Consider the following 25,359-nt stretch of genomic DNA (forward strand, 5'->3'; position numbering starts at 1 on the left):
GGGATTTTTGTCTATTTTGTCTTCTGCTGTATCTGTAGCACCAGCACCTAGATCAGTGTCTGGTGTACATAGTAGGTGCTCAATAAAAATATGTTCAGTTAATTTCTAACACCTGTGCTCTGGTGTGTTTTGTGTGTGGAACAAGTCATCCAAACTGCTTCTCATTACCCTGTTGACACAATGAAGGAATTTCGCTGCTTTTAAGAAACGAGCTTTTCGTGGCCCTTCTCCAGTCCCCGTTCCACTTGGATTGTACAATGCCTGGACTAAGCACTGCCATACTTATCCATCCTAGGCAGTTTACAGCAGTTGATTGACTAGGAAAGTGAAGCAGAGATATATACAACATATGTCAATGAAAGTCTCATCAGTTGTGGAATTCACCTTAGTGTTTCTTTCTACAATATTTATGGGGTTTAGCCCTCACAGGCTTAAGAGACCAGATCTTGTTTGTCTGCCTGTGCTGCCATGAAGATAGGAACCCGAAGTGCATTCTGTTTCATAAGAAGAAACAGGTTAATATATGGTTTCTAACGAGACTTTGTTGATACAATAGCCCTCAGCTCACAGAAATATCACAGCTTGGCCATGGTGATCCTAGGCCCTGGGGGTCTTTGCTGGACAGCTTGTCTTGACTCAACAGAGACAGCAGCCTGACCTTTGAGCTGTCTTATCCAAGCATCCGAGATACTTGCATGGACCTCCAGGGGAATCAGATGTGTCATTCCTGACCCAATGGTTAGGCTGTGGTAATGCTGGCTTGTTGCAATTTTATTAATCGCTGTGTTGTTATGGAGTTAAAAATCTTTCCTGTAGAAATCACATTGGTCCCATCCCCCTGGGGATGGCAGGGCAGGGTGGCCAAACAAGTCGGGTGCTCATTTCTTGCCTTTCACTTAAATTCCTCTGACCCTTTTTTTTCCCTCCTGGCATTCTTGTCTTAAAGCCTCCTTTCTGCACTGCCTGGATGTAAACTGGAGGGAGAAGGAGCTGTCACCTTGTTCTCCTTGGCTGAACAATGAAGCGCTTGTGCTCTGATGTTATGTAATTGTTTCTCTCTGATTCTCTCATATTCCTGTTTCCATCCAGTTCCTTGCTCCTCTCTCCTGTTCACTCACATGTCTCCAGCCTTTGTTTTTGTACCTAGAATAGTCTCACTATTCCCCGTTTGCCTCCACGAGCCTGCTGTTTCCAGGAAATTATATAATGTTCAGTTGAGATGGAAATCTTCTGGAGGATGAAGAGAGTTTAATTACTCATTGGGTAGAGAAGCCAAGTCATTTCTTTATTCAGAGTTGTTGTCTCAAACTGATGTCGTCAGTTCTGAAAGGAGTCAGGTCTTTTCTGTCTGGCTGGGGCTCTGTAGGCTGTCAGTGACCCAGACCTGGGGGAGCACCCAGCCGGTACCAGCAGCCCTGCGGGGTAGCACTTTCCATGGCTCTCCAGGAAAAGGCACCTTCAGTCAGGTCCTGGGGTGAACCAGCTCTCTCTGCCCAGAGACCCATGTGCTTCCCCACCGCAGGGCTGGAACACCTGAGGCATCGCAGGTGGGCTTAGGGGCATGTGGCCTGGTTGGGACAGTTACAGTCTGCTGTCTGTGTCTCTAGTGGTGGCCCAAAGGCTGAGGAAGCTAGATTTTCCTGCGAAGGACAGTGAAGAGCCCAGCACCCTTGGGGCTGACAAGAACCACTTCCTGAGACCCAGAGGGCCGGGAGAGGACACCGGGAAGGTAAGTGCTGCAGACACTCCTGGCCTGAGTCCTTCCCTTGCCTGGGCTGAGGTGTGGGCGGAGGGCAGCCAGCGAGGCGGCGAAGTCAGATCTTTACCTTGCTGCCTGAGGGGACGGTCACGTTTTGAGGGCCACGGGAGAGTATTTTTGAAGCCTGTTGCCCTGCTTCTTGTCCTTCCTTCTGGGAATGCTTTCTGAGGGGTGGGGTGGGCTTGCCAGCGCTCCGTCACTCGTGTGGCTCTGCCCGCATGCAGAGGACAGAGGTGGTTGGCTGAAGAGCTGCTGTTCCCCCTCACCTCACAGAATAGACCGTTCTCATTTGCTACAGTTCCTCTCAGGTGGTCACTTCCATTCAAGGAAAAAACCACTTCTGTCGATTTTACTGGGTAAGAGTCCGAATGTTTTACAGGACTCACTTGACGCCCCTCTGGAGGAGGTATGCCAACGTTCAAGTTCAGCAAAGTTGGTGCCGGCCACTGCCCTGGGGCTGTTTGTTAGGAGGGTGATTTATGACCTACAGGTACGTTCAGAAGAGCCGCACAGAGGGTCTGGCTGCCGTGTGCTGATGTCAGGCTGCAGTTAGTTTATTTGGAAGATAATGGTATTTTCGCACCCACTCCAGTGGGTTTGCTTGGTGAAGCTTCTAACGATGGGAATAAAGACACAGACCTACTAGAGAATGGACTTGAGGACACGGGGAGGGGGAAGGGTAAGCTGTGACAAAGGGAAAGAGAGGCATGGACGTATATACACTACCGAACGTAAGGTAGATAGCTAGTGGGAAGCAGCCGCAGAGCACAGGGATTTCAGCTCGGTGCTTTGTGACCGCCTGGAGGGGTGGGATAGGGAGGGTGGGAGGGAGGGAGACGCCAGAGGGAGGGGATATGGGAACAGATGTATATGTATAACTGATTCACTTTGCTATACAGCAGAAACTAACAAACACACCATTGTAAAGCAATTATACTCCAAAGATGTTAAAAAAGAAGTTTGTCTTATAAATCTTTATGGCTTTTCCTTCATTTTCTGTGAACTGGGGCCACGCGAACCGTGTGCTCTTGTCCGGGCCCTGAACTGCGGTCTTTCATCTCAGAATGTTCTCCCCTTCCTGCCGCGCTGGGCACTGTTCTCCCAGGGCCGGCAGCTCCGGCTGTTCCTGCAGTGGCTGCCCCCGCGGGAGGAAGTGCTGAGGTGACAGCGCTGCTTACAGCCGCAGCAGCCCTGGGCCCTTTCGTCCGTACCTCTGTTTCACTGAACTTGGACTCAGAGAAGAGACCGTGGCTGAAAGAGTAGGCATAATAGTCACAACTTTTTAGACCTAAGCCACAGACTTCCTTGGGAAGAAAGGAGTTATGTTTTCCTACACTCAGGGTCAACTGGCCATGCCATTAAGTGCACGGTTTGCCTTTGATCTGCAAGTGGAATAGTTGAGGCGACCCCTCCGTGGCAGACTTGCCAGGTCTGTAGGCGGCCCCTGATGGCCACAAACTGGGGAAACAGTATTAGCTGCTGTTCCTCGAGCCTCGAGCCTTGGTAACTGTGCAGGCATCTTGTCAGGCACCTGGCAAAATCTCACTGAATCCTCGCAGCAGCATGGTAGGTGCTGGCAGCTCTGTTTCTCAGCTGGTCGAGAAACTCCCCCCAACCCTGTCGTGTCTACTTGGGCGTCTTTTCTGGCAACGGAGGCAAGGCGCTGCTAGGCCTCTGAGGCTGCAGCTCACTTAACCCAGGAAAATCCCCTGCCCCGTGACTCAGGGAGCCTTCCCCGCGTTTGTTTCACTTAAGGAAAAGGACTCCAGGGTGAGATGAAAGGGAGTTGACTGTTGCCAGGCAGAGCCCTGCGTGTCAGGGGCCAGCAGCCAAGTGAGTGATCCAGGAAGTCATCCAACTGCAAACCAGAAATTGTTCTTAACTCCTCACTCACGCACTGTCCGTGGCCCATAGCAAATTCGCCCATCTGCCCCGACGGGGTCAGAGGGTCCCCAGAGCCCTGGGAACTGCCTACAATGTCCACTGACCTCTGGGCCCCGCAGGGGCCATTCGATATCCCAGGGCTCTGGCCTGCCCCTTGGTCCAAGAGGGAATGACCCCAAGGGGTGAGAGCCAGTTCCTTTGGCGAAGGGTGTCTACTTGGTTCCTCCCAGACTGGCCCTTGGTGTCCGCGGAGCCGTCTGTGCTCTGGATGTCGCCCGTGGCCCCCGCCTCGTGCAGGGAGCGGTGCGGCGGCCTCGCGCTCCCTGCCCACCCTGGGTCAGCTCGGCAGCTCCTTCCTGGCGGCGGACGGTGGGCTTCCCTCCGAGCCGGGCGGGGCTGCCCTCGGGGACGGTCCAAGGGCTGCTCTCTGACGACAGAGCTGCTGACGGGCCTCTGTCAGGCGAGGGTTAACAGAGGATTTGTTTATTGAATCACGAAGTAGCTGTCACATGATTTGAATCAAAACACCATTTCCCTGACAACAGTGATGTCAGTCTTGTTATTGCAGGACGGAGCAGCTGTGAGGGACAGTCGCTCCACGCCGAGCCCGGGTTCGGAGGCTCACATCGAGGGCAGCGTCATAACTAACGCTCGCAGGCACCGATGGGCCACATCTGCCCTCCACTGCCTCTCCTCTCTGTCCTGACAGCCTGTCCCGCGCAGGCGCTGGCCGGGGCCCGGCCCCCGTGCCCCCAGGCTCCACTGAGAGTGCACCTTCTGCACTCCTTGCTCCTTTTACCCTTGTTTCTACTTGTGGTTTTTCCAGTTTTCCTTATTTTCCCCAAACTCAGTCATTTGGGCCCCTAGCATCTCTGGCCTCTGACTTCTGGCACCTGGCTCTCCTCTGTGTTCTAAACCAGCACCTACAGGTGAACCAGAAGTCCTGCTAACCCGAGGTGGGGGACTGTCCAGCAGCACAAGAGTCTCGGCTCCCTTCGGAGCCAGCTTCCCGGGGGGCGGAGGGGCTGCTGTCCTGTCCTTTCTCTCCTGAGGGCAGGTTAGGGGAGCCTAGGGCTGCCTGAGGGTCTCCAGGGCAGTTCGAAAGAGCTTGGCTGTGGGTGCCTAAAGGCTAAGAGCTCCTTAAGGAAGGGCCAACCTCAGGGTTGCAGGATTAGTTCTCTTAAGCCCAGAAAGACTACGGGAGGCCTGGGTCCAATCCAGCTGAGGACTGATCACAATCAGTGCCAGGGAGGTCGGCAGCGGACCGCTCCCAGGGCCAGTGGAGCAGTGTCCTCAGGCTCTGCCTTCTCTTGGCACCTTCTCCTCTCTGGGGGCTGGGGGCCAAGCAGCTGTGTCTGCAGAGAAAGATACCCAGGCCCTCCAGCCCTTCTCTCTCCAGGAGCTCGGCCTTAAAAGTTGGGAGATGGATGAAAAAGGCCTCCGAGGTGGGACATGGATTCTCATGGATGTTCCTTCTTCTGTGGTACCCATGGCTGGTGCTGCCCAGAACTCATCACTGAAAACTAAGAGAACCTGGGCAAAGTTCCTGGTTCTTAACCTGGAACAGGTGCTCAGAATAGGGCATCCACCCTTAAGTCTGTGACGGGGTTTTTGTAGGCACCAAGCAACCATTTTCTGTGTCCAGTGTTGGGGTGCTCAAGAGTTAAATGAGAACAAGACAGGGAGAGGTGCGATACTGTGACAAGCCATTAACGGGAGCTGGGGGTCTTCTGAGTGCTTTCTTGTTGGAGGCCGTGCTAGGCCAGGCTGCGTCCGAACCTTGCAGTAGAGCTGTGGTTAACTCAGCTAGTCTATGTTCCCAAGTTACCACTGGGATAACGGGCCTTTGCAATGATTTGCCCAGGTTAGCGGCAGGGCTGGGAGCGGTGCCAGGGGCCGAGGACTCAGCCAGAGGTTCTCTGCTGCCTCCCGGGCTGTCCCTGGCAGAGACTGGGTAGCCTCCACCCTACCTGGAGGGCCTTTCTGGCCAGAGCGGTGCTCCAGGGGGTGGGCCGGCGAAGCTAAGCTCTGTTCTCCCAAACTTGCTCCTGGCCAGGCCGTCCTTGCCCAGCGCTTTCTTCCCCGGGGTCTGCTCCAACTGCCTGGCTGCCCTTCGGCCCTCTCTTGGCTGGCACAGGGACCCTGCTAAACATTTGGGCTTCCCTAGTGACCAGCGGGCAGTGCTAGGGGGCCCCAGACTGGAGCCGTTTCGGCTGTGAACTCGGGGTCCCGCAGCGTGGCGCGCTCCTAGGAAAGGCCTTGGGGGCTTTCCCTCAGTTCAGTTGTGTTCCACCCCCCAACTCTGTGGGTGGCCCTGGCGTGGTGGTGATGCACTCACTCCTGAGGGTCAGGGTTCCCAGTCAGGCCCCCTTTTGGTATCTCAGGCCCCATTCAGGGAGTGAAGAGAGAGATGGAGTCAGAAGCTCTCAAAGCCTGCCTGACAGGGAGAGCGGCGGCTTCTCCCTCCGAGAGGCCAGATCCCCGAGACCTCTTTCTTCTGGGCCCAGATTTTCTGAGCTCTCTGCCCAGCCAGCTCTTGGGGGCTCAGCTGCAGGGGGAGTCCACTTCCCACGGGCAGTATCTTCTCTCCCCGCATCCGGGTTCCTCACCTGGTGGCTCAGCCCTGCACCTGCTTCACCTGGGCTTCAGACCAGCTCTGAGTCAATGCGCTTCGGAAAGTCCCTTGGAAATTTATACAAAGGCAGCTATCAATGCTCCCTATCAAAGTATTTGCAACTATGGGTCCAGAGGAATTCAGCTGCGCCAGCGGATTGGGACATCTATAGCAGGAAGGCTCCTTAGTCCAACGGCTGGAGGCACAGAGCAAGCTCCGCGCTCTGCCTGACCTGGCTTTTGGGTTTGGCCTCAGTGATTTGCCAGTGATGGCTAGTGTCTGAGGGGAGGGTCCAACCCCTTCACTGCAGCCAAGACCCACCTCTGTCTCCCAAGGGGACACTGTAACGTTTGAGCCATGGCCGATATCCCATCCCTCCAGAGCGCCTCCGCCTTGTCATTTCTTTAAAATTGTAAAAATGTTTATTGGAGTACAGTTGGTTTACAATGTTGTGTTAGTTTCAGGTGCACTGCCTTATCATTTATTTGAAGTGACATCACTGGGGCCAAAATGAGGGCAGAGCGGCTGTACCCTGTGCAGGTGACATTTATTTTGTAGCTATGGGGCACCCAGGATTTAGTGCACAAAGCCCAGAACTTCCTCCCACAGTGCCCTGGGGCTGCAGGCAGAGCAGGGGGCTCGCTCCCCACCTGGGTCCACCCAGGGAGGGATGGGAACGCTCAGCAGGGAGGGCCCTACCAGAACGGTAACTCTGAAGAGCGCGAGGGTTTGCAGACTGAGTTGCTAATGCTCTGAGTCAGGGGTTAGAAACCCCTCTAACCCCGTGATGGGCCTTAGGGGGTCCAGGAACCAACTCCTCCCCTGAAATTATCTGTCTAAAGTTGTATGTCTGTGTACATATGTTTCCTAGGAAGAGGACCCAAAGCTTTCATCAGCATGTCGAAGGGATCTGTGAAACCTCAACTTAAGAACTAGTGGGGTGGAAAGGAGCAGACGGCCAACAGCAGGACCTTGGGTGGGGCCCTGACTGGCGGCGATGGAGGTGGGCTCCGGCGACTGCAGACGCGGCATCACCTTGGAGGTGTGGGCACAGCTGACAAGCTCTAGACCCCAGCCCAGCTGGGCAGAGGCCCTGGATCTGGAGCTCGGGTCGCCCTTGCCCCCTGCACCGAGCCTTTGGCTCACGAAGGCCACAGACCGCGAGATGTTCTGTACAACGTGAAGGTCAAGGGCTTGACTGGCTGCTAAAGCTCTGGCCAGTCTCTGCAGGCAGGTCTGTTATTTTTGCCTGTACCCTGGACGCGGGGCGTTGTTTTTGGCAACACAAAATCAAAAGGATGGAGAAACTTGGTGGGGAAGGGGAAAGTCTGTAAAACATCGTTACTCAAAGTGCTTTCCTTTAAAAAAAGGAAAAAGCAATTGAAACGCGGTGTTACTGAAGCCTTGGTTGCAAACACAGACGACAGCCATTCGGGGCAGGACTGAGTGCCTGAGGCAAGCCGCGCCGAGGCAGCAGGGCAAGTCGGCGGGGAGGGCTCTGCTCTCTTCCTGCCCTTGGCCGTCTCCCCCAGGCCTTCCACTCCCACCAGGGCCAGTGGATGATCCCTCAGTTTGGACGCTGTCTCGGTTCTATAGCACAGGCTCAACTGGAATGGTCTGAGTGAAACCAGAGCCTCAACTTGCTGCCAGAAAGTAGGATTTTTTTTTTTTTTTTTTTTGGCCGCACCACTCGGCCTGCGGGATCTTAGTTCCGGGACCAAGGATGGAACCTGTGCCCCCTGCAGTGGAGGCGTGGAGTCTTAAGCACTGGACCGCCAGGGAAGTCCCCAGAAAGTAGGACTTAATCGTGCCCTTTCACTCAGGGTCTGGCACTAAAACAAGTCTCGAATGTGTAAGAGTGCCCCAAATGCCTCAGCGAACGGATTCTGCAGCACCCGAGGGCACCGAGCTGGCTCCTGTCTCTCAGAGGGGGACCGCAGTGTGTGCGTGTGTGCGCCCGCGTGTGCGCACGCGCGGCGTGGAAACCTTTTCCACGGAAGACGCGCCATCGTAAGCGCCAGTGTCTGGCTGGGCCCCCGTTGCCTCCCTTTGCCCTGCAGCTTGTCACAGGCGAGCCCGAGGCGCCTGCCCCCTTTCCTGCTGCTTTCCTTGCCCGGCTCCGTCTCTGAAAGTCCAGGAGCCCCAGGCAGCCCGGGCCTTGTCCGTGTGCAGAGTGCGGTTGGCCGTGCTTCCGTCAGCATTCTCAGCAGCTACCGTGTACTCCGGCGATTTCAGAGCAAGGTATTATTTACCCTGCTGACGTCAATGAGAACATATTATCCACTGCCCTCTTCTGCAGCCTGAAATGAGCACCAGAGCTCAGGGAACACAGCCACCTTCCATACTTTTCAAAATTCCACCCCAGGCCTGATGGGGGAAAGGCCCTGTCTCATCCACCTGACATTCATATCACCCAGGCTCTTAGAAAACAAGTTGTTTTTATTTTAATTCAAGAGGGTTGGAAACGTAAAAACAGTACATTTTCCTTGCAGAAAAGTACCCCATTTAAATTACGTTTGATACAAAGATCATTTATTAAACTGCATTTTAAGCAATTTTCTAACATTGAGTGACACGTTACATTTTGATTTTTTTCACATTGGAGCTATTATGATTTGCACTCAAAATACCAAAGCTATTGAACTCACCATTTTCTTAGTAATTAAAAAAAAAAAAAAGCACACAGAAAAAATAACTACAATTAGATTAATTTAATCAAAAGTAACTCTTTCACAAACCAAACATCCAGCAAAGACCACCCTCCTCCCTTCAGAAATAAGCAAATAATCTTGCCCTTTCTACAAAGTGCAAATATCTCTGTATCAATTTTACTTCCTAAATTGCAATCCCCAAAGAGAAGCAAACCTCCTTTTCTCTCTGGTGCTTTTTCCGTCAGAGATTTTGGTGGAGGCAGATTTCTTTCGCCATCAGTAGTGGGACAGCATCACCCCGTGTATTTCCTTGATTGAGCAAATCTTGAACAGATAGGCATCACACAGCCAGTGGCAAGTCCCTGCTATCTGTATTTGCTAATATAACATTATTCCAATCTGGGGTCATATTTTTCCAGGATGTTATTTTGTACTTCTATTTTTAAAGCTCCTCCCTAACCCACCCACTTTGCCTCTGAAGACAAAAGTATTCAAAGTATGTTATTTTTTTAACCCTAAAAGTACTTGATCAGCACTTCTACTTGATGGGCCTTAACTGTAAAGATACTTTATCCCCCTCCTCAGGACTGGGCTGAGTTCCTGATTCTTTTCTGAGTGGCACCCTTTCTTGGGGTTGAGTCTGTTGGTCGGCGATGGTGGGCCAAAGCAGTGCGGTTTGGCTCCTTGGCAATCAAGAAAGGGTGTGTCCCGTCACATACTTTTGCAGGAAGTTACTATATTGTGTGAGGTGGAGAAATGAGACATCTGTGATGTGAACCTGAACTTCTGTAGTTAACTGGACACTGGAAAGATCTATCTGCGGGATCTGTGTCTCCCTTGGCCTTGTTCATGCAGGGCCACCTGGACAACTACAGTTGTTACCTGGAGGGCAACACTTCCCCCAAAGCCAGGCGGCTGTCAAGTGGGAGTAAGGTTTCGGGGACAATGTCACATTCACCCAGTGCTTAACCAAGGTGGGGGCTTTGTTTATACAGCTGTTTGCTCATAAGAAGAGTCAGCTGCTACCGAGGAGGGAAGAGCGTGGAGAAGCCAGAGCACCCAAAAGCCCGTCCCGCCTCCCCCACTCACGAGCCCTGTGGCTTGGACAAGTCACATAGCCTTCCCAGAGCTTTGGTTTCCTCAGCCGTAGAAAATGAGGACTATCTGCTCAACTAACTTCATAGTATTGCTGTGAGCATGAGAAAAGATGACAAGCATGAGAAAAGTGCTTGGTAAATTAATGTACAGAGAGAAGCTACTGCTCCTCCTGGACAGACAAGCTGAGTGCTTGGGCAGGAACCATCAAACCTATCACTGGCTGTGGGCTGTGCTGCTGCCTATTTCTCAACCTCTACAACAGTAGGTGCCCCATTCTGCCAAATGTGTTGAAATCTGCCCAGATGTGGACAAGATGGTGATGTAACTAGGGCGGCTGCGAGTCTTCTGGAAGCAGCCAGGCTACCTTCACGGGGAAAAATGGTGAAACAAAGATGTGAGGGGCACTGTGAGACCAGGGACTCGGGGTCCGAGAGGGGCTGTGGAAGGCCAGCCTGAGGTCACCTCGTGCCTTCCAGGGGCTGCAGGCTGACAGACACAAAGAGCTCTGTAATTAGTCTCTTCCCTGGGACCACACGCCAGGGAGGATCAAACCAGCGAACCTGTCAGAAGGGATTCATACATTTGTTATCATTTGTTTTGTCCAGCTTAGAAAGAGAGGCAGATGATACTGCTCTTGTCTTCCACACATCACTCTGAAGATAAGTTCTGGAAAGATTTCCAGAAGCAACAAAACGATCAAAGATCCCTGCCTATACAATGACTCCAACTTACTACCTGTTCTCCAGTTTTTACCTTTGATGTCTAGGCACAAAGAGACTGAGCAGCTCGGTGGCTTCCGAGAAGGCGGTTGAGGCAGTCCAGTTTAGGGGTACGCACGCAGCCAAGGTGAGCCCCGGCACGGGGGTTCTGCAGCTGTTCACTGGGACCAGTGTCGTCCAATGACCCTACGAATTGTCTCAAAGGAGGACGAATGTGAAAAATTATCTAGAGTGAGATTTTCCTTAAGCTAACAGGGGGCTTAAGTGTAACTGCTTTTAAATGTAATCCAGGGCTAGAAATTCTGACCCCAACACAGCAGCCAGTATCTACCTGGGGCCTGACCGCAGCTGGGAGGACCCTGCAAAGGAAACCATTCATTTCCTCAGGTCCACGTGTGTGAACCGCCCGCACCTGAGCAGGGGCTGCTCTGACCACCGTGCACCTGGACCCCCGCCCAGCCAGAGGGGAGGCTGCTGCCTCTCACCTTTCTTTAGTTTCTGGCTGGCCAGCCAGTCACTCGGGCTGTGAACACACCCTTCTTCCCAACTCTAACAATTAGGTAGAACTCATTTCTCTGAGAACCCCCCTTTCAGGCAGAGAGGAAGAGGCCAGTGCCACCACGAGTCCCTTCTGCAGAGGCCTTTCGTCGGCTGGGGGCGACGCTCACACGAGGCGGTCCCCTCCCTCCCCATAAGGGCACAGGCCCCCCACTACTCTGAGGTGAGGGCTGCCTTTGGTCCCGAGCGCGGGCTCCTGCAGTCCCGCCTGAGTGACTCGGGACACCGCTTCAACACTCTCGGGAAGAAAGGGACTCTTTCTCCTTCCTTGGAGACAAAGTTGGATGCAGAAAGGCAGGAGTCCTTTAGTGCCACCTCCTAGTCCTCCTTGGTGGGCCCCAGATGCCTCCCCTTACGTGGAGGCTGGAGGGTCCTCCTCTGTGTTCCCAGGGCAGCAAGAGGGCGGGGCGGGCCTGGGCGGGGCCGAGGCGGCAGGGGACAGCGCAGCTCACCAGTTTCAAGTGGAACATCCACCCTCCCTGCTGCGCTAACGTGCTGTTCGCCTTACAGGGACCAGCAATATCAGCTGCATGTAAATACTAGAGACACACTCGCCCAACTGGAAATTGCAGAGCTAGTGCGTTTTCCCCGAAGCAGAGATTAATACCCCTGGATTAAAAACAAAAAAACAAAAAACCAAAAAATAGAGTACCACACATATTGCACTTCTTTGCTGAATGAAATTTTTACCTCACGTTCATCTCACCAAAGTCTCTTCAGAGGAGCCTGGTTTACAAGGTATTAAAGCTAATGGTTACTATACAGTAGTGTACACACTGCGAATGTGGAACAGACTGGAAAGAAGGTCATTATTTCAAAGTACCTCTAGTACTAAGCCTTCGTAGTGTTACTTTAGTATCTGTGAAGAGAAAACTGCCTGGAGGCTCACATCGGCCGCTCACTAGTCGGGGGACGGAGCAACGGCGATGGTCAGACGGGGCGGGGCTGGGAAAACACCTGACTGACGGACGGCACCAGTCTCCTCTCGCCAGCTTACGTTTCAGCAAATACAGATTGTTATGGAATTTATTGATTTCCGCTTGAAATAAATGAGAAAAGCAAACAGGAGCTTACAACATAGTCCAGCAGGATGGGTCATGCTATTCACCCCGCTGTCGTCGGCCTGAACAGACCCGCCACGGCTGGGTGCTCCCCAGTGTCTACCTCTGGGGCCTCGACCCTCCCGGGGCCTCTCCCGCCTCATCTGTCAGCCCAGCCGTCCTGCCGTAGCTCCCGGCTTTCCTGGGCTCAGTGGCTCATGGCCCTGTGGGGGGCAGGCATCGATGCCCATCTGGGACTCTGCCATTCCGGGGACTCTTGACATGAGCGGCCCCCGTTTTCAATCTGGAAGGCATTTTAATTTCATAAATATTATAGCGCTTCTGTGGAACATTTTGGGAAAAACATGCTTCTGTCTAAACAAATCAAGCCCTGTTTTATAACTGCCTTATTTTGCAAAGACTTAAAACAGGTTAGAGATCTTAATGAAAGGATCTCTTAAATGAAATGATGTTGTCTGTTTCATGAAATCATCAATCTTCAGCATGAGGAGGAATAAACAACCCGGAGAAGGAACCTAATTCTTTCTTCCTGGGTTTTTTCACTGCGTGTCGTCAAATCACAAAAATGAGTCCTCCACACGACCCTTCCTTGCTCACACCCAGAGGCCGACCCCAAGCAGAGGGTCTCTGCGGAGCGTCCTGACACCAAGAGGAGCCAGGACAGAACCCCTAGACCTTCCATGTTTCTCCCCACCTGCCTGGACACGTACGACAAAGAGGAAAGGCAACTTAAAGGTGTTTTCTAGATGCAGCATCAGTGTAGTATCTCTCTTCTTTGTGCTTTAAGGAAGATGCTTTGTGCTTAACGCATTCATCTGCTGATAGGACAAGCCATTCTAAAGGACAGAAACGATAGTCTTTGTAAATAACACTGAATTTGTAACACTTGGATGTTACTGTCCAGATGACAGATTACTCCTTACTTCTAAGTATACAGTCAACTAGCTGTAGCATCTTTTTAACTTATTCTGATGATTGGATCGTTAAGGGTTAATAATATACACTGTGTTTGGCAGATGATCTGCTTAAATGGTTAACACCTCTGTGGTCTTTTGAATATTGCTGTAATACTTGAACATTTCATTGCAAGTCAAAACTCTAAGGAAATTAAGGATGTGATTCCCACATGGTGGAAAACAAACTCTGAAGTGACTTTGGATTTAGCATCGACATAAATGGAAAACTGTTGGTTTCTACAGAAAAGAAATCATTAAAGCATGATCTGGGGGGAAAAGGCACAGCACTACCACTTCACATGGGAGATAAAAGTTCATTTTTCTCATCCTTAAAATTTCTAAGCCCTATATGAAACTGTCCAAATATACAAAGCTCAATAAACGACTAGCAACATCTAGTGTAAAGTCAAAGTAGTTATTACATTTTAAAAGAGACGCTAGGTCCTCTAAAGACCAACTGCCCCAAATCAGAAGTCTCCACAGAAGACTGTGCAGGAAGAGCCCGTCTTCCGCGGCCCAGGGCTGCTGCTCTTGACGGTTTCTTGAGTTTCCTGCCCCTGGTCTCCACTGCGGTGCATCTCTTGGTTCCACAGGCGACATCTTTGGAGCTCTGAGGCACTGACACTCTGTGACCCAGGGCACCTTCTGAAGAGGTGTGTCACCTATTCTCAGATGGAGGTGACTGCCAGTCTCAGGGGTCAGTACCCACTGTTACTCAGTGGACCCTGAAACAAAGCTCACGCTCTTACCGCTTGGCAGTGATCTTGGGGACAACTTGCATCAGCAGCTTAGAACTTATGATTCACTGACAAAGTACAACTTTCTTTTATTTCCTGTGCATCAAATTTCATGACGTATTCTTGATTTGCCTTTAAGGAACATCCTGTTGCTTGGTTTCAGTGAAAAATGTATTGCCTTGTTTTTGTTTTTTTTGTTTTTGCCTATACATAACGGCACACATTTTTTCCTGCTTTCACCAAGGTTTCCCTCGATAATGAACTGATATAGTTTTGTGTAAAACCTAGGTCTGGATGTCTTCTTCTTATAAAACTTTCGTTGGTGGCTCTGATGAGAGCTTGCTCCACTTGACCTAAGGGCATGAGCTGCAGCCTACAGCTATGTTCCAGCACTTGCCACAGAAAACCGTGGTGGGACGGAGCCATGAGGAAGCAACAACCACCCGGCCAGGCCCTCTGATTCCAGTTGGGTGACTTGACTTTTTCCCCATCAGGGAGAGGAGGGGGAAATAAGTTTTAAATGGAAAAGGCTGGAATAAAAATAGAAATACACACTCTCTTCACCTGACCCGCCTCACTTCCTGCGCTGAGGTTAATTTACCAGGACGTAGCCACTGTGCTGTGGGTCCACGGCTTCCAGCATTTCACAATCAAAGAGTCCAGGGAACTCCGAGAGCGCTAGAGGGTCGTAGCTGGAGGGGGCCTCCTGCAGTCCTGAGCTCCTGGGACAGCCCGGCGCCGCCAGGCCGCTCTGCTGGGCTCCATCCAGGGAGTACTGACAGGGACCGGGGCGGTCTGGCTCGGGGGAGGCCGCGCCTGGCAGCTCGCAAGTCTGATAGGAGAACTGTAAGGGTGCCCGGGCGGCCCCTGAGTGCTGCGGTAGCGGTGGCGGGGGAGCAGCCCGGGGACCTGGCGAGGCGGACAGCGGCTGCAGCCCCATCTCCCGGTACTGGCTGAGGAAAGGGCTGTACTGCATTTGCTCCGAGGCAGGCTCCAGGACGGGGCTCAGGGGCTGGGTCAGGCTGAAGGGCGGCGGCGGCGGCGGCTGGGACGGCGGCGGCGTCTCCTGGTGGGGACGGGGCTGTGGGTACGAGCTCTCTGCTATCTGCATCTGATTAAAATATGCCTGCAGCTGAGACTGTTTCTGGAGGAAGAGCCGCTTCTGTTGGAGTCTAAGTTGGCAATACCAAAAGAAAGAATTTTAAATCTTCTTCAGTGACGGCAATTTTAATGTAAATCCAGTATCAGTCATTAGTGTCCGTCCTCCCACTTCTCTCTTTCCCACGGCAGGAGAAAAAAAAAAAAAGTGGGGGTAGGAACCAGTCATGTTTGGTTTCTTAAACCCGATCTTATTCTTTGTCCCCCAATTCTGGCTGATCCCTCAGTGCTCAAATGAACACGAATTCCTTTTCTCTAAGACTCTTTTTTCCTCCCTGTGAAACAAGAGGCTGATTTCCCATCTGGAGTGTTTTGAAGCGGGTTGACACCTTGGTCTCTGTGGGTGTCTGTAGGTTGATGGATTAGGGTAGTTCTACCTTGGCCAAGATGTTGCTACTAGTGAGGCCTGGGGATTACACAAGGGAGGATGGAGGCCTTCTCTCCAGTATAACCCACTTAAACTGCAGCAGCTCACGGATCCTGAAAGCTTAGGTCTATTCATAGCCCAAAGGGGAAACACTGGGAGAAAAAGAAAACAAAGCACGCTTAGGGCTGCTATTCCCTGACAGGCCTATAGTCCATGGACAGTGGAATATCCACGTTAGCGTATTGAAACCTGTTTTCCTGGTAGAGGCAAATTCTAGGGGAAAGGACAACATACCCAGCTTGTCTGCCACAAAGGAAGTGATTTCTCTGGCCAACCACCATCTCTCACCTGTGTTCTTGCAGCTGCTGTTCAAGGCTCCGTGGTGGTTCTTTACAATAAAGCTGACAGGTGTTCTGGGCTTTTGACAAAAGGCTGGGCTTCTGGAAGAGCAGAAAAATACAAGCGTGACATGGTGTCATCTAGGACGCGGTCATTAGACTGTACTTCTGCCTGGAGGACGAAGCCAAGTGAGTCCTCCAGAATCTGCACAGGATGCAGGGACTGACACTTGCTCGTTGAGACCCTGGGAGAACCTGTGCCCCAGCAGCATTGGGTCAGCAGGCCTGGGCTGTCTCAGCTCTAACCTGCTTCACTTTTCTGTCTCTAAAAGTCCTCTAGGACCGGGAGGCTCATGGAGACTAAAAACAATGAGAAAAGTGGAGTTAGATCTATAGCAAAGGCCACGGCGCCTGCTGAGTGAACAAACGATTCATTCTTTATGGGATCTATGTTGTATCATTTTTAAAGATTTTTGGGCACCAATAGAGAGCTGACAGTACATTTTTTGCTGACTTGAGATTTCCATTTTATTTATTATTCACTAAGAGGTAAAGAAGCCAGGGTTCCCTTTCCTGCTGCTCAGTGGCAGTACCCTTTCCTGGGGTCTGAGGACAGACCTTTTCTGCTGCCAAGAGAGAGCATAAGGCTAAGTCTGAACATGTTTCTAGAAACTACAAGTGCAGAGTCAGACCTACCTACCTATAAAGGAATTAAGCAGCTGCCCTAAAAAAAAATACCAAGCAAAACAGGTTCCTGCTTTGCAGAAAGGCAGATTCGGGATGAACAAAGTGAGCTGGAGCAACAAGGGGGAGGATCCCACCTGGAGTCTGTGCTGCAGGTACTGGGCTTCCAGGCTGTGCCGCTGGGAGAGCTGAGGGCGCGCGGACACGCTCTTCTGCTGAGGAGGAGCTTCCTCCTGAGGAGCAAGGGGTGGAAACACTTTCAATTTCTCACATGGGAGAAAGTTTCAAATCTCAGTTTAAGCACCCTGGCACATGTCCAAGGGGAACTCCAGCTCTGTTAAGACATGCTCCTCAATGCTTTTACAGTAACTAGTAGGCTGAGGGTTAATCCCTTTGCAGAAAGCGTATACATGCATTACCTGTAGTAAACGATTGCCTAGTCAGTACTGGAGCAAAGGCCCCTGATGTCAACAGAAGGTTATTCCCTTCCTGTGGGCATCAAATGCTATAATATCCCTGATGTATTGAAAATGGGCTCAAATAAAATGTATTAAATAAACAGCAATATCTTTTGTATTTTTAGCACAAATAATTCACTTATAATATTTAGTGAAGTGATATCACATCAAAAACAGTGGCAACAAGCTTCTCATTTGTACTCTTATTTGTAATTTCTGTGTGTGTGTGCATGAAGGGAGGGGAGTTCAAGGGAGGCTCTTAAGGGGTATAATTCACATAAAATCTGCCCTATGAACCGAGCGTCGCTTGACAGCGTCCAAGCCTCCACGTGGTACCGATCACCTGGGCCAGCGTGGAAGGGTCTAACCCAACCTGTCGGGCAGATGGCAGCAACAAGGAAGGCCTTCAGGCCGTGGTCTTTCCAAAAGAACCCTGTTTGCTCCAGGACTGGAGTAAATCCTCTAAATGAAATGACACACCATCAGGACGCACGGATGCCTTATTCTCACCTAGTCACTGTGGGCAGGGCCCAGAGCACGCACCTGAGGGCAACTGCTGCCCAGGTCCTGCAGCTGAGGAGCAGGCGATGCCAGGTTAGGGTCTGCCTCTGAGCCCAGGTGCTCATAGAGCAACTGCACTTTGTTCAACTCTAGGATTCCTTTGGTTCTAGCCAGATTCTGAAGATGCTGTCGAAATGCTACAATTCCTGAAAGAAAGAACAACGACCAAACAGTTTAAATAAAACACAAGGCCCTTCAGTGACCAGAGGTATGAAACTAACATGGCAACAAACCCCATCCAGTCGTATAACACAAGAGCTGTAGGAGCCAGCAGAGAAGGCAGGCAGTCACCTTGGGTGAGGGAAGTGTCTGACGCCCGGCGGCCCTCTCTGAAGCTCACTGGAGACCTGTTGTGGGCCTCTCGTTTCTGGGAGCTCAGAGCCTGCATGGTGGGGTTGGCAGGTCTCAGGCTCACGAAGGGAGACGTCATGCGGGGTGAGGCCTGATTGGCTAACATGATGTCCTTAAGGGAAGGGTTGTCCTCAAGAAAGTGCAGGTTCCTCTGAACAGACCCCATATCATACTCAGAGTCCACACTGTCAAGGGAGGGGTTGTCACTCATGGAGAAAAGTTTCCCTTCAAGAGAAAAGACAAAACAAAACACAACACCAATATGACCACCAATCAATCGCAACTTCTTGGAACATGGGATACAAAGCATAAGCAGCTTGAGTCTTCCACAGCAACAGTGTCCTTAATTTCCAACCAAAATATCTTTTCAGAACTTTTTTACATGCCAATTTAATCAGCTTCGAATTTTGTGGTGAAAACACTCCAGAACCTGTACCCATAAGATCTGGGCCACTCCCAAAGAGCCAGAGTCCTTGATGAGTCACATCACACTCGGATGAAACTGGGCGTCAGGGGAGGCCACTCAGAGACGTTTCATTTTAATCTCTGAGAGCTGCTGAGCAGGCCTAATCTTAACTCCTGCTGCATGTGGTCCACAAAGAAACAAGACATAGGCAACATTCCAGGGGCTGGTTGGTATCATTCCTGTTTCTTGGAGAAGACTCAAGATGCCGGGAAAACCCAGGCCAGCACTTACTGGAAAGCGTACCTGAACCAGGCATCACGGGCAGCTGATTGGTCACTTCCGACAGAGTGTGCCGCCTCTGCCCGCCGCGTGTGGACTGGAAGGCGCCCAGGGCCCGCCCGGGGTCTTCCTCGGCCTCTCCTTCTGTCTCCAGCCCTTCGTCAATGGAGGTCTCCATCACGTCGCTGGGCAGTGACTGGCATCCCTTCCTCGCCACGACGGGAGGCACAGGGTCCAGGAGACAGCCATTTACCTAAATGTCAGTGTGAGAGGGATGTGAGAGGAGCTATCAGTCGCTGCTCTGCTAAGACACATGAAGAATCCACAAAGGCAAAAATGTCAAGACCTCTGGCCAATTAGAAATTAAGTAAAACAGTAAAAATGTACATATTGGTTACTAATGGCAACCATGTAGATTAGAAGTTAAGGCAAGTCAACTGCAGCCCTTAAGAGACAGAAGCCCATTACGACCCAAACTGGCACTGCCTCCCAGGTTTCTCTGAGTCATCACGATTACAATGAACAATTTTTTTAGTGGTTTCCAGATGAATAGGGTATATTAGCGTGAGGCCTACCAGTTATTATTATTTTTTTAAATAAGGGAAATGAAGAGGGGGAAGATGAGATTTAGAAAGAAGAAAACAAAACCAACTGCACGGCTCATAGCTAAGAAAAGAGTAGTCACCAGCATTCTTCTGATGTTCAACCACAGAACATACTGGAAGGCTCTACACATACTTCTATATTCATAATTTAAGTACCTGCACATTGGATTTAGTCTTTAATTGGTTCTATGTGCCTAAGGAATGGAAAAAAGAATTCTTTAAAGGCGGACATACCACAAAAAGGAGTGAAAACAAAATTCAAATGGCAAACAGCCAAAGCCTTCCATTATAGAATAACAAATGACTCACAGGCCCCAAATTCCAGCAGAGGTTAAGGAGCAGCAGCGCTCTGAACTCTCTCCGCTCCAGCAACACACACAGTATCTACGCTTCCTATCCCACGGGATGAGCTCAGCACAGCTCCTGGGTGACAGCGTCGCCTTCCTCTGCAGTTGCCAAGCAAACCACCTTGGGGGGGCAGACACAGCCCACAGAGGGGAGCTGTGCTTGCGAGTTCTTCTGGCTGGTAAAAAGCCCCAATGAGGAGGCAATTATTTACCTCATTACCTTAACTATCCCCCCATGGATATCAATCCAGTTTTCTCCTATGAATAGCTGCTCAGGAACAGCCAGGCCTAAGACTGAGCTCCCAGCAGTACTTTCACCTGGAATACACCGGGTAGCGCTATTGTTTCCTTTGGAAGCAGGAGAGGCTCATGTATGTGAGAGGTGACGTGGGACATCGCTATGCCAGACACAGGAAACTTTCCTCTTATGGCAACCAATCTGAAGGCGCTGAGAGGCCCTTTATTTGGAGAGGGAGACTTGGGTGACTCAGATCGTTGTTTGCTTGGGGGAGGGGATGGTTATTCCATAAAATCTGTTCTGGGGCTGTAGCCATTACTTGGATAAAGCAGCTAATGCACTACAGGGTTTTAAAGTGACAAGTGGCCATTTAATGCTTTCTTCCTAGACTAAGACCAATCTTCTCCATGGCACTAGAAAACAAAAACTCTGAAATCTGGCCAGCAACAATTATGCTCCCCTCCAACCATCCCCAGATAAGTGTTCCCTTTTTGACTGAACTTAAAAGTTTTCTTGTAGGGAAGAATGGTGGTTTGGGGACTTACCATTCATGACTCTACGCTACGTTCCTTAACTGTCTACGTGTATAATTCTCTAAGACTAGCCAAGGATGATTTGGAAATGAATAAAAAACAACAGAGAAAAGACTGTTATCAAGTAAATATCTACTGAGCATCTTTACATTTTATAGTGTATGTCAAAATTTTGTCAGATATTTCTTTCAAGAAATATTTTGCAAGTACTGCTTTACAACCATGCCTTTCTTTCCTTAGTAGAGAAAGGCCACTTTTTTTCTGAGTACTCAAAAAACCTTGCAGTCTCCCCAAGTTTACTATTTTTCTTAAATTGTCTCTTATAAATTTATTTCCTCATCTAGACTACAAGAAGAATTTTTATCGTTCATTTAACAATGTTTACTGAATTCAGTTTCACCCTGGGACAGGTAGATGCCAATGATCTGGTTTTTCAGGTGATGCTTGGTGATGACTGAATCAGAAAACGCTGTGGTGACCCTTTCATAGCTAAGAGGTATGAGCAGAAAGCTGCTCTAGAGCTCATTCAGTTTACAGATGTGAACACTTCCACCTCTAAGATCAGTTCCTGAAACAGGTGATAATCATGCCACCTTTGCCTGCCAGTTTACCCAGGGACTTGATATAACAAATTAAACTCTAGGATTTTGTGACTGTAACATGGGCTGATCTATCTTAGTGACCTAAGCTGCTAGAAATGAGATCTTTTGCTCTAGGAAACAATCCAGGCTAACTGTAAACTCTAAGACTGCAAAATACAATATGGGTGGGTAAAACGTACATTTTCCAACACAGTGTTTTTGCCTTTCCTTAAAGTTCAGTAGATCACTTCCCTTCTGATAAGAGATCTCAGATGCAGTAGATAGCATATATGTAGGAGTCAGCCTCTCAGAAACTCCACCACTAATTGATAATACCCCTGAGCTTACCACATACACAAGATTCTAGCACAGGAGATTGCTAGACTGTTATGGACTGAATGTTTGTATCTCCCCTTAGATTCATATATTGAAGCCCTAACGTCAGTGTGGCTATATTGGAGATGGAGCCCCTAAAGAGCTGACTAACATGGTAGACTAATGTACAGTACTAGCCAGTGAGCCTGGAGGCTGGGAATGTGCCTTATTTAATTTGTATCCTAAGTGCCTGGCAAGTTTGGCATATATTGAAGAGGCTCAAACCTCAGTTCCATCACTTATTAGGCAAGTTGCTTAACTTCTATAAAGCTCTTTTTTTTTTTTTTTCACTTGTAAAATGGGAGTAAAGTTGTTGGGGAGGATTAACTAAAACACTGTGTATATTAACATTATTTCTGGACCAAAGAGAATGCTATTTTATAACAATAAAAAAATTTTAAAGCATGAGAATAAAACAACATTTTCTTTTAAAGCATTTTTACCAACTTGAGGCAAATTAAACAAATAACCAGGTGAGGAAGGAAAGCACTAGATAACCCCAGTTCCAGAAATTTATCCCAGGGAAATAATAAAAGGTGTAGTCAAAAATTTAGACACAGGGATAGTCACCTGAAGCATATGTAAGGAAGCAAAAAATATTAAAGTACCTGATGTCCAAAAATAGAAGAGTAGTTAAATAAGGGTGCATCTAATACAATATATTAGGCAGTTGTTAAATATAACTCATGCTTTCAAAGAAGATTTCATGGTATGGGAAAAATGCTCATGATGTTATATTACGTAAAAGCAAGGTACAAAATTACATATAATAGAATAAAATTTTGTTTTAACAAGTCTACCTACGTACTGAGTCACCCTATACTCATCCACCCACCCATCCATCTATCCATCCATCTATAACCTACTCTAAGGAAATGTGTCAAAATGGGCTTACCTTTGGGTAGGGGGACTATGGATAAATTAAGTTTTTCCTTTATCCTTCTTTGAATTTTCCATGTGTGATTCTGACTGGTTTGATGTCTTTTAATTATAAATTTAAAAATCCAAAGTCAGAAGTAAAAGTACAATTTCTCCCCTTTACAAAGTCTTAGAGGTTAACACAATTAAGAGTTTTTGATGAATATCCTTCTTAGATCTTTTGTCATGTGTACTACCTTTATAATTTAAAAAAGGTATTAAAAACGTCAATAGACATGAACAGCTCTACTACACTTGCACTTTCATAGTTTAGTTTCACAGTTCTCTTCCACTATCCGGAACATGGAGATGGTAACTTGGAAAATCCTTTTCTCATAGAACTTTAATAAAATGTTAAAAGTGACTGAAGTGTCCGTATGTGTGTGTATGTCTAAAGTCCATTATTCCCAAAGAAACTCTCAAAAGTGAGAGACTGACCCTACTGGGCTTGCATCTGCTCCTGTATGGGCTCTGTACCACCTGGGGGCCCGGTTACTGCTCAGAGTTAGGTGACTGTCTCAGAAAGGTGCTATTTTGGGAGCAATCCCAAACCCATGTTTCAATGCAGACTTCCTGAGGGGTTTTACTGATAAGTTGAAGTTGAAGACTTGTGGGAGAGAAGGAGAAGCGAAACCTCCGAGGCGCACAATATCTGCCACCGATTGTGAACAGAAATGACTGAGCAACACATGCAGTTACGGGGCATCCTTTAGATGACAACAAATAGGTGTTAGAGGAAATGCATATGAAGCAAGACCAACAACAAAGGGCTAGTATCTCTGTCTGACGGTTTTGTGTGTGTGCGTTTATTTATGGGCCCCAGAGAAAGAGGTGCCAGGGAGGGAAGAGGCACAAAGAGTACTGCTGACATAAATGAAACGGTGTGCAAATAAGACCAGTGGATGTCTACAGCCTGGCTGAGTGCCAGGGTGGCCCTGCCAGTGTGGGTGGCCAGTTCCAGCATGGCATTGCTCTTCCTACAAATGCAAATATGCCATCTAGCTTCTGTCTATATCTTTCACAAAATCATTCATTTCCTGTCTGTTTCCTAGTTACGGTAACAATCACAAGCTTTAAAAATAGCTTGCCCTATATAATACGGCAGACAGTGCCCAATCTGTGTTTCAGGCCTGAGGCCCTCATAGCCAAGCTTTAAGCAGACTGCATTTTAATTTTTTCAAGGGGATTAGATTTTAAAAATAAATGAGTGATGTTGCCTCAATTTATGTCTAAATTTCTGGGTGAGAATGTAATAGCAGTTTATGAGGATTTGAACATGCTAGGCAACCACAGGCAGAGGAACAGACTGTCCACAGGAAGTGGCCTTGTCCTCAGGGACGGGGACACTAACTCCTCGGGGTCAGGAACCCGGTTTCACACCTGCTTGTGGCAGCCCAGCATCAAGGTGCCTTGACTACGCTGTAGTTATTACTCATTACTTAACTTCTGAATCAGCTCTACCTCCAGAGCTCCCTATTTCTGAAACTGCTGTTCACCTTCCTGATCATCGAGGCTCAAAACACTGTTATCGGTCTGGACTTCTTTTCTCTGGACCCTAACAGTCTATCAGTTTTATCTGTGCAATCTCATTTATACCATCCCCTCCTCTCCAGTTTCACAGGCACCATCCTAGCTCAAGCCCTCGTCACCTCCCCTGACACACACTCTAACCTTCTACTGTGCTTGTCACCAGTCTCTCTCCTATCCAATGCAGGCTACGGACGCTTCCAGGTTCATTTCTGAAGCACAATATGGATCATGGTGTTTCTTTATCAAAAAATCTCCGATTGTGTCCTACTACCTTGGAGAAGGTCCATTTGGAAAAAACTCTTTTCTTACAATTTAATTTTATTTATTTGGTAGCGCCGGGTCTTAGTTGTGGCAGGTGGGCTCCTTAGTTGCGGCTCGTCGGCTCCTTGGTTGTGGCACGTGGATTCCTTAGTCGTGGCTCAAGGGCTCCTTAGTTGTGGCTCGCCGGCTCCTTAGTTGTGGCATGTGAACTCTTAGTTGCGGCATGCATGTGGGATCTAGTTTCCTGACCAGGGATTGAACCCAGGCCCCCTGCATTGGAGGCGGGGAGTCCCAACCACTGTGCCACCAGGGCAGTCCCCAAAACTCTCTTTATTAAAAAAAATATTTATTTATTTATTTGGCTGCACCGGGTCTTAGTTGTGGCATGTGGGATCTAGTTCCGTGACCAGGGATCGAACCTGGGCCCCCTCCATTGACAGCACGGAGTCTTAACTGCTGGACCACCAGGGAAGTCCCAGAAAAAACTCTCTTGATAATACTGAAACACGTTCCCGTGTTGAGAGCCCCAACCTAGAGAAAGCGTCTATCCCTTGGCTTGCCATTCAAAGCAAGGCTATTTGTCTTTATTTTGTACAACTTCCCTTCACATGCCCTCTCCCTCAGCCACACTGAGCTCCTGCTCTGACTTAGAGGGACCCAGGCTTTCCTGACGTTTGCTGCTGCTCAGGCCTTTCCCTCCACCGAGATATCACACCCCAGTTTCCATCCACCCTGATTCTGCCCTCCTCCCAATTCCCAGCTCTGACAGTTAAACCAAAGACATTCTTGATCAAATGAACTAAAAGCAACTCCCCCGTCTCCTTCTAGTCTTGCAGCACTTTGATTTTTTTATCTCTTTAAGGGACCAATTATGTTTTATCAATTTATTCAGTACCTGGCACATTACCTTTAGTTAAGCTTCATGTCTCTTCTGCTAGACTACAAACTTTGAGGCAGAACTAATGTCTGAGTCATCTTTTTATTACCCAACGAAGCTAAAAAGACAGGAAACCAATATTTGCTGAGTATCTACAATTTGCCCCAAACCTCACACCCATTCTTTCAATTAATCCTCACAACAGTCTCATAAAGTTGGTATCCTTCTTTTACACAAGAGAAATGGAGGTTCAAAGAAGTTAGTCACTTTATCCAAGTTCACACAGCTAGTGAAGAACAGTCTATTTTAAACACACTCTAAGACCTGCCCATTAATATGATCCTCTGTATATCACTGGATGCTAAGTATATAAAACACAAATTAGAAGTTAAATAAATATTCATTAAATGAGGGAAGCTGTCATGTTCCATATACTAAAAGCCAACTTTATGCAG

General features: G+C 49.1%; 2 protein-coding genes across 3 annotated transcripts in view; one reads left to right on the forward strand and one right to left on the reverse strand.

The window, feature by feature from the left end:
- PPP2R1B (protein phosphatase 2 scaffold subunit Abeta) overlaps window positions 1-11,826 on the forward strand; it is a gene marked incomplete at both ends in the record, with an annotated part of 36,219 nt that extends 24,393 nt beyond the window's left edge. For both annotated transcript variants that reach the window (XM_079709163.1, XM_079709164.1), the window contains 2 exons: window positions 1,608-1,729; window positions 11,794-11,826. In XM_079709163.1, the coding sequence (XP_079565289.1) occupies window positions 1,608-1,729; window positions 11,794-11,826 (155 nt within the window). The remainder of the gene's footprint in view (window positions 1-1,607; window positions 1,730-11,793) is intronic.
- Window positions 11,827-14,629: 2,803 nt separating this feature from the next.
- SIK2 (salt inducible kinase 2) overlaps window positions 14,630-25,359 on the reverse strand; it is a gene marked incomplete at both ends in the record, with an annotated part of 126,773 nt that continues 116,043 nt past the window's right edge. Inside the window, 6 exons of the mRNA XM_079708818.1 lie at window positions 14,630-15,209; window positions 15,911-16,002; window positions 16,722-16,817; window positions 17,586-17,749; window positions 17,895-18,179; window positions 18,664-18,892. Coding sequence (XP_079564944.1) covers window positions 14,630-15,209; window positions 15,911-16,002; window positions 16,722-16,817; window positions 17,586-17,749; window positions 17,895-18,179; window positions 18,664-18,892 — 1,446 coding nt within the window. The remainder of the gene's footprint in view (window positions 15,210-15,910; window positions 16,003-16,721; window positions 16,818-17,585; window positions 17,750-17,894; window positions 18,180-18,663; window positions 18,893-25,359) is intronic.

Source organism: Hyperoodon ampullatus (genome assembly GCF_949752795.1).
Source record: "Hyperoodon ampullatus genome assembly, chromosome: 7".
Taxonomy (NCBI): domain Eukaryota; kingdom Metazoa; phylum Chordata; class Mammalia; order Artiodactyla; family Ziphiidae; genus Hyperoodon; species Hyperoodon ampullatus.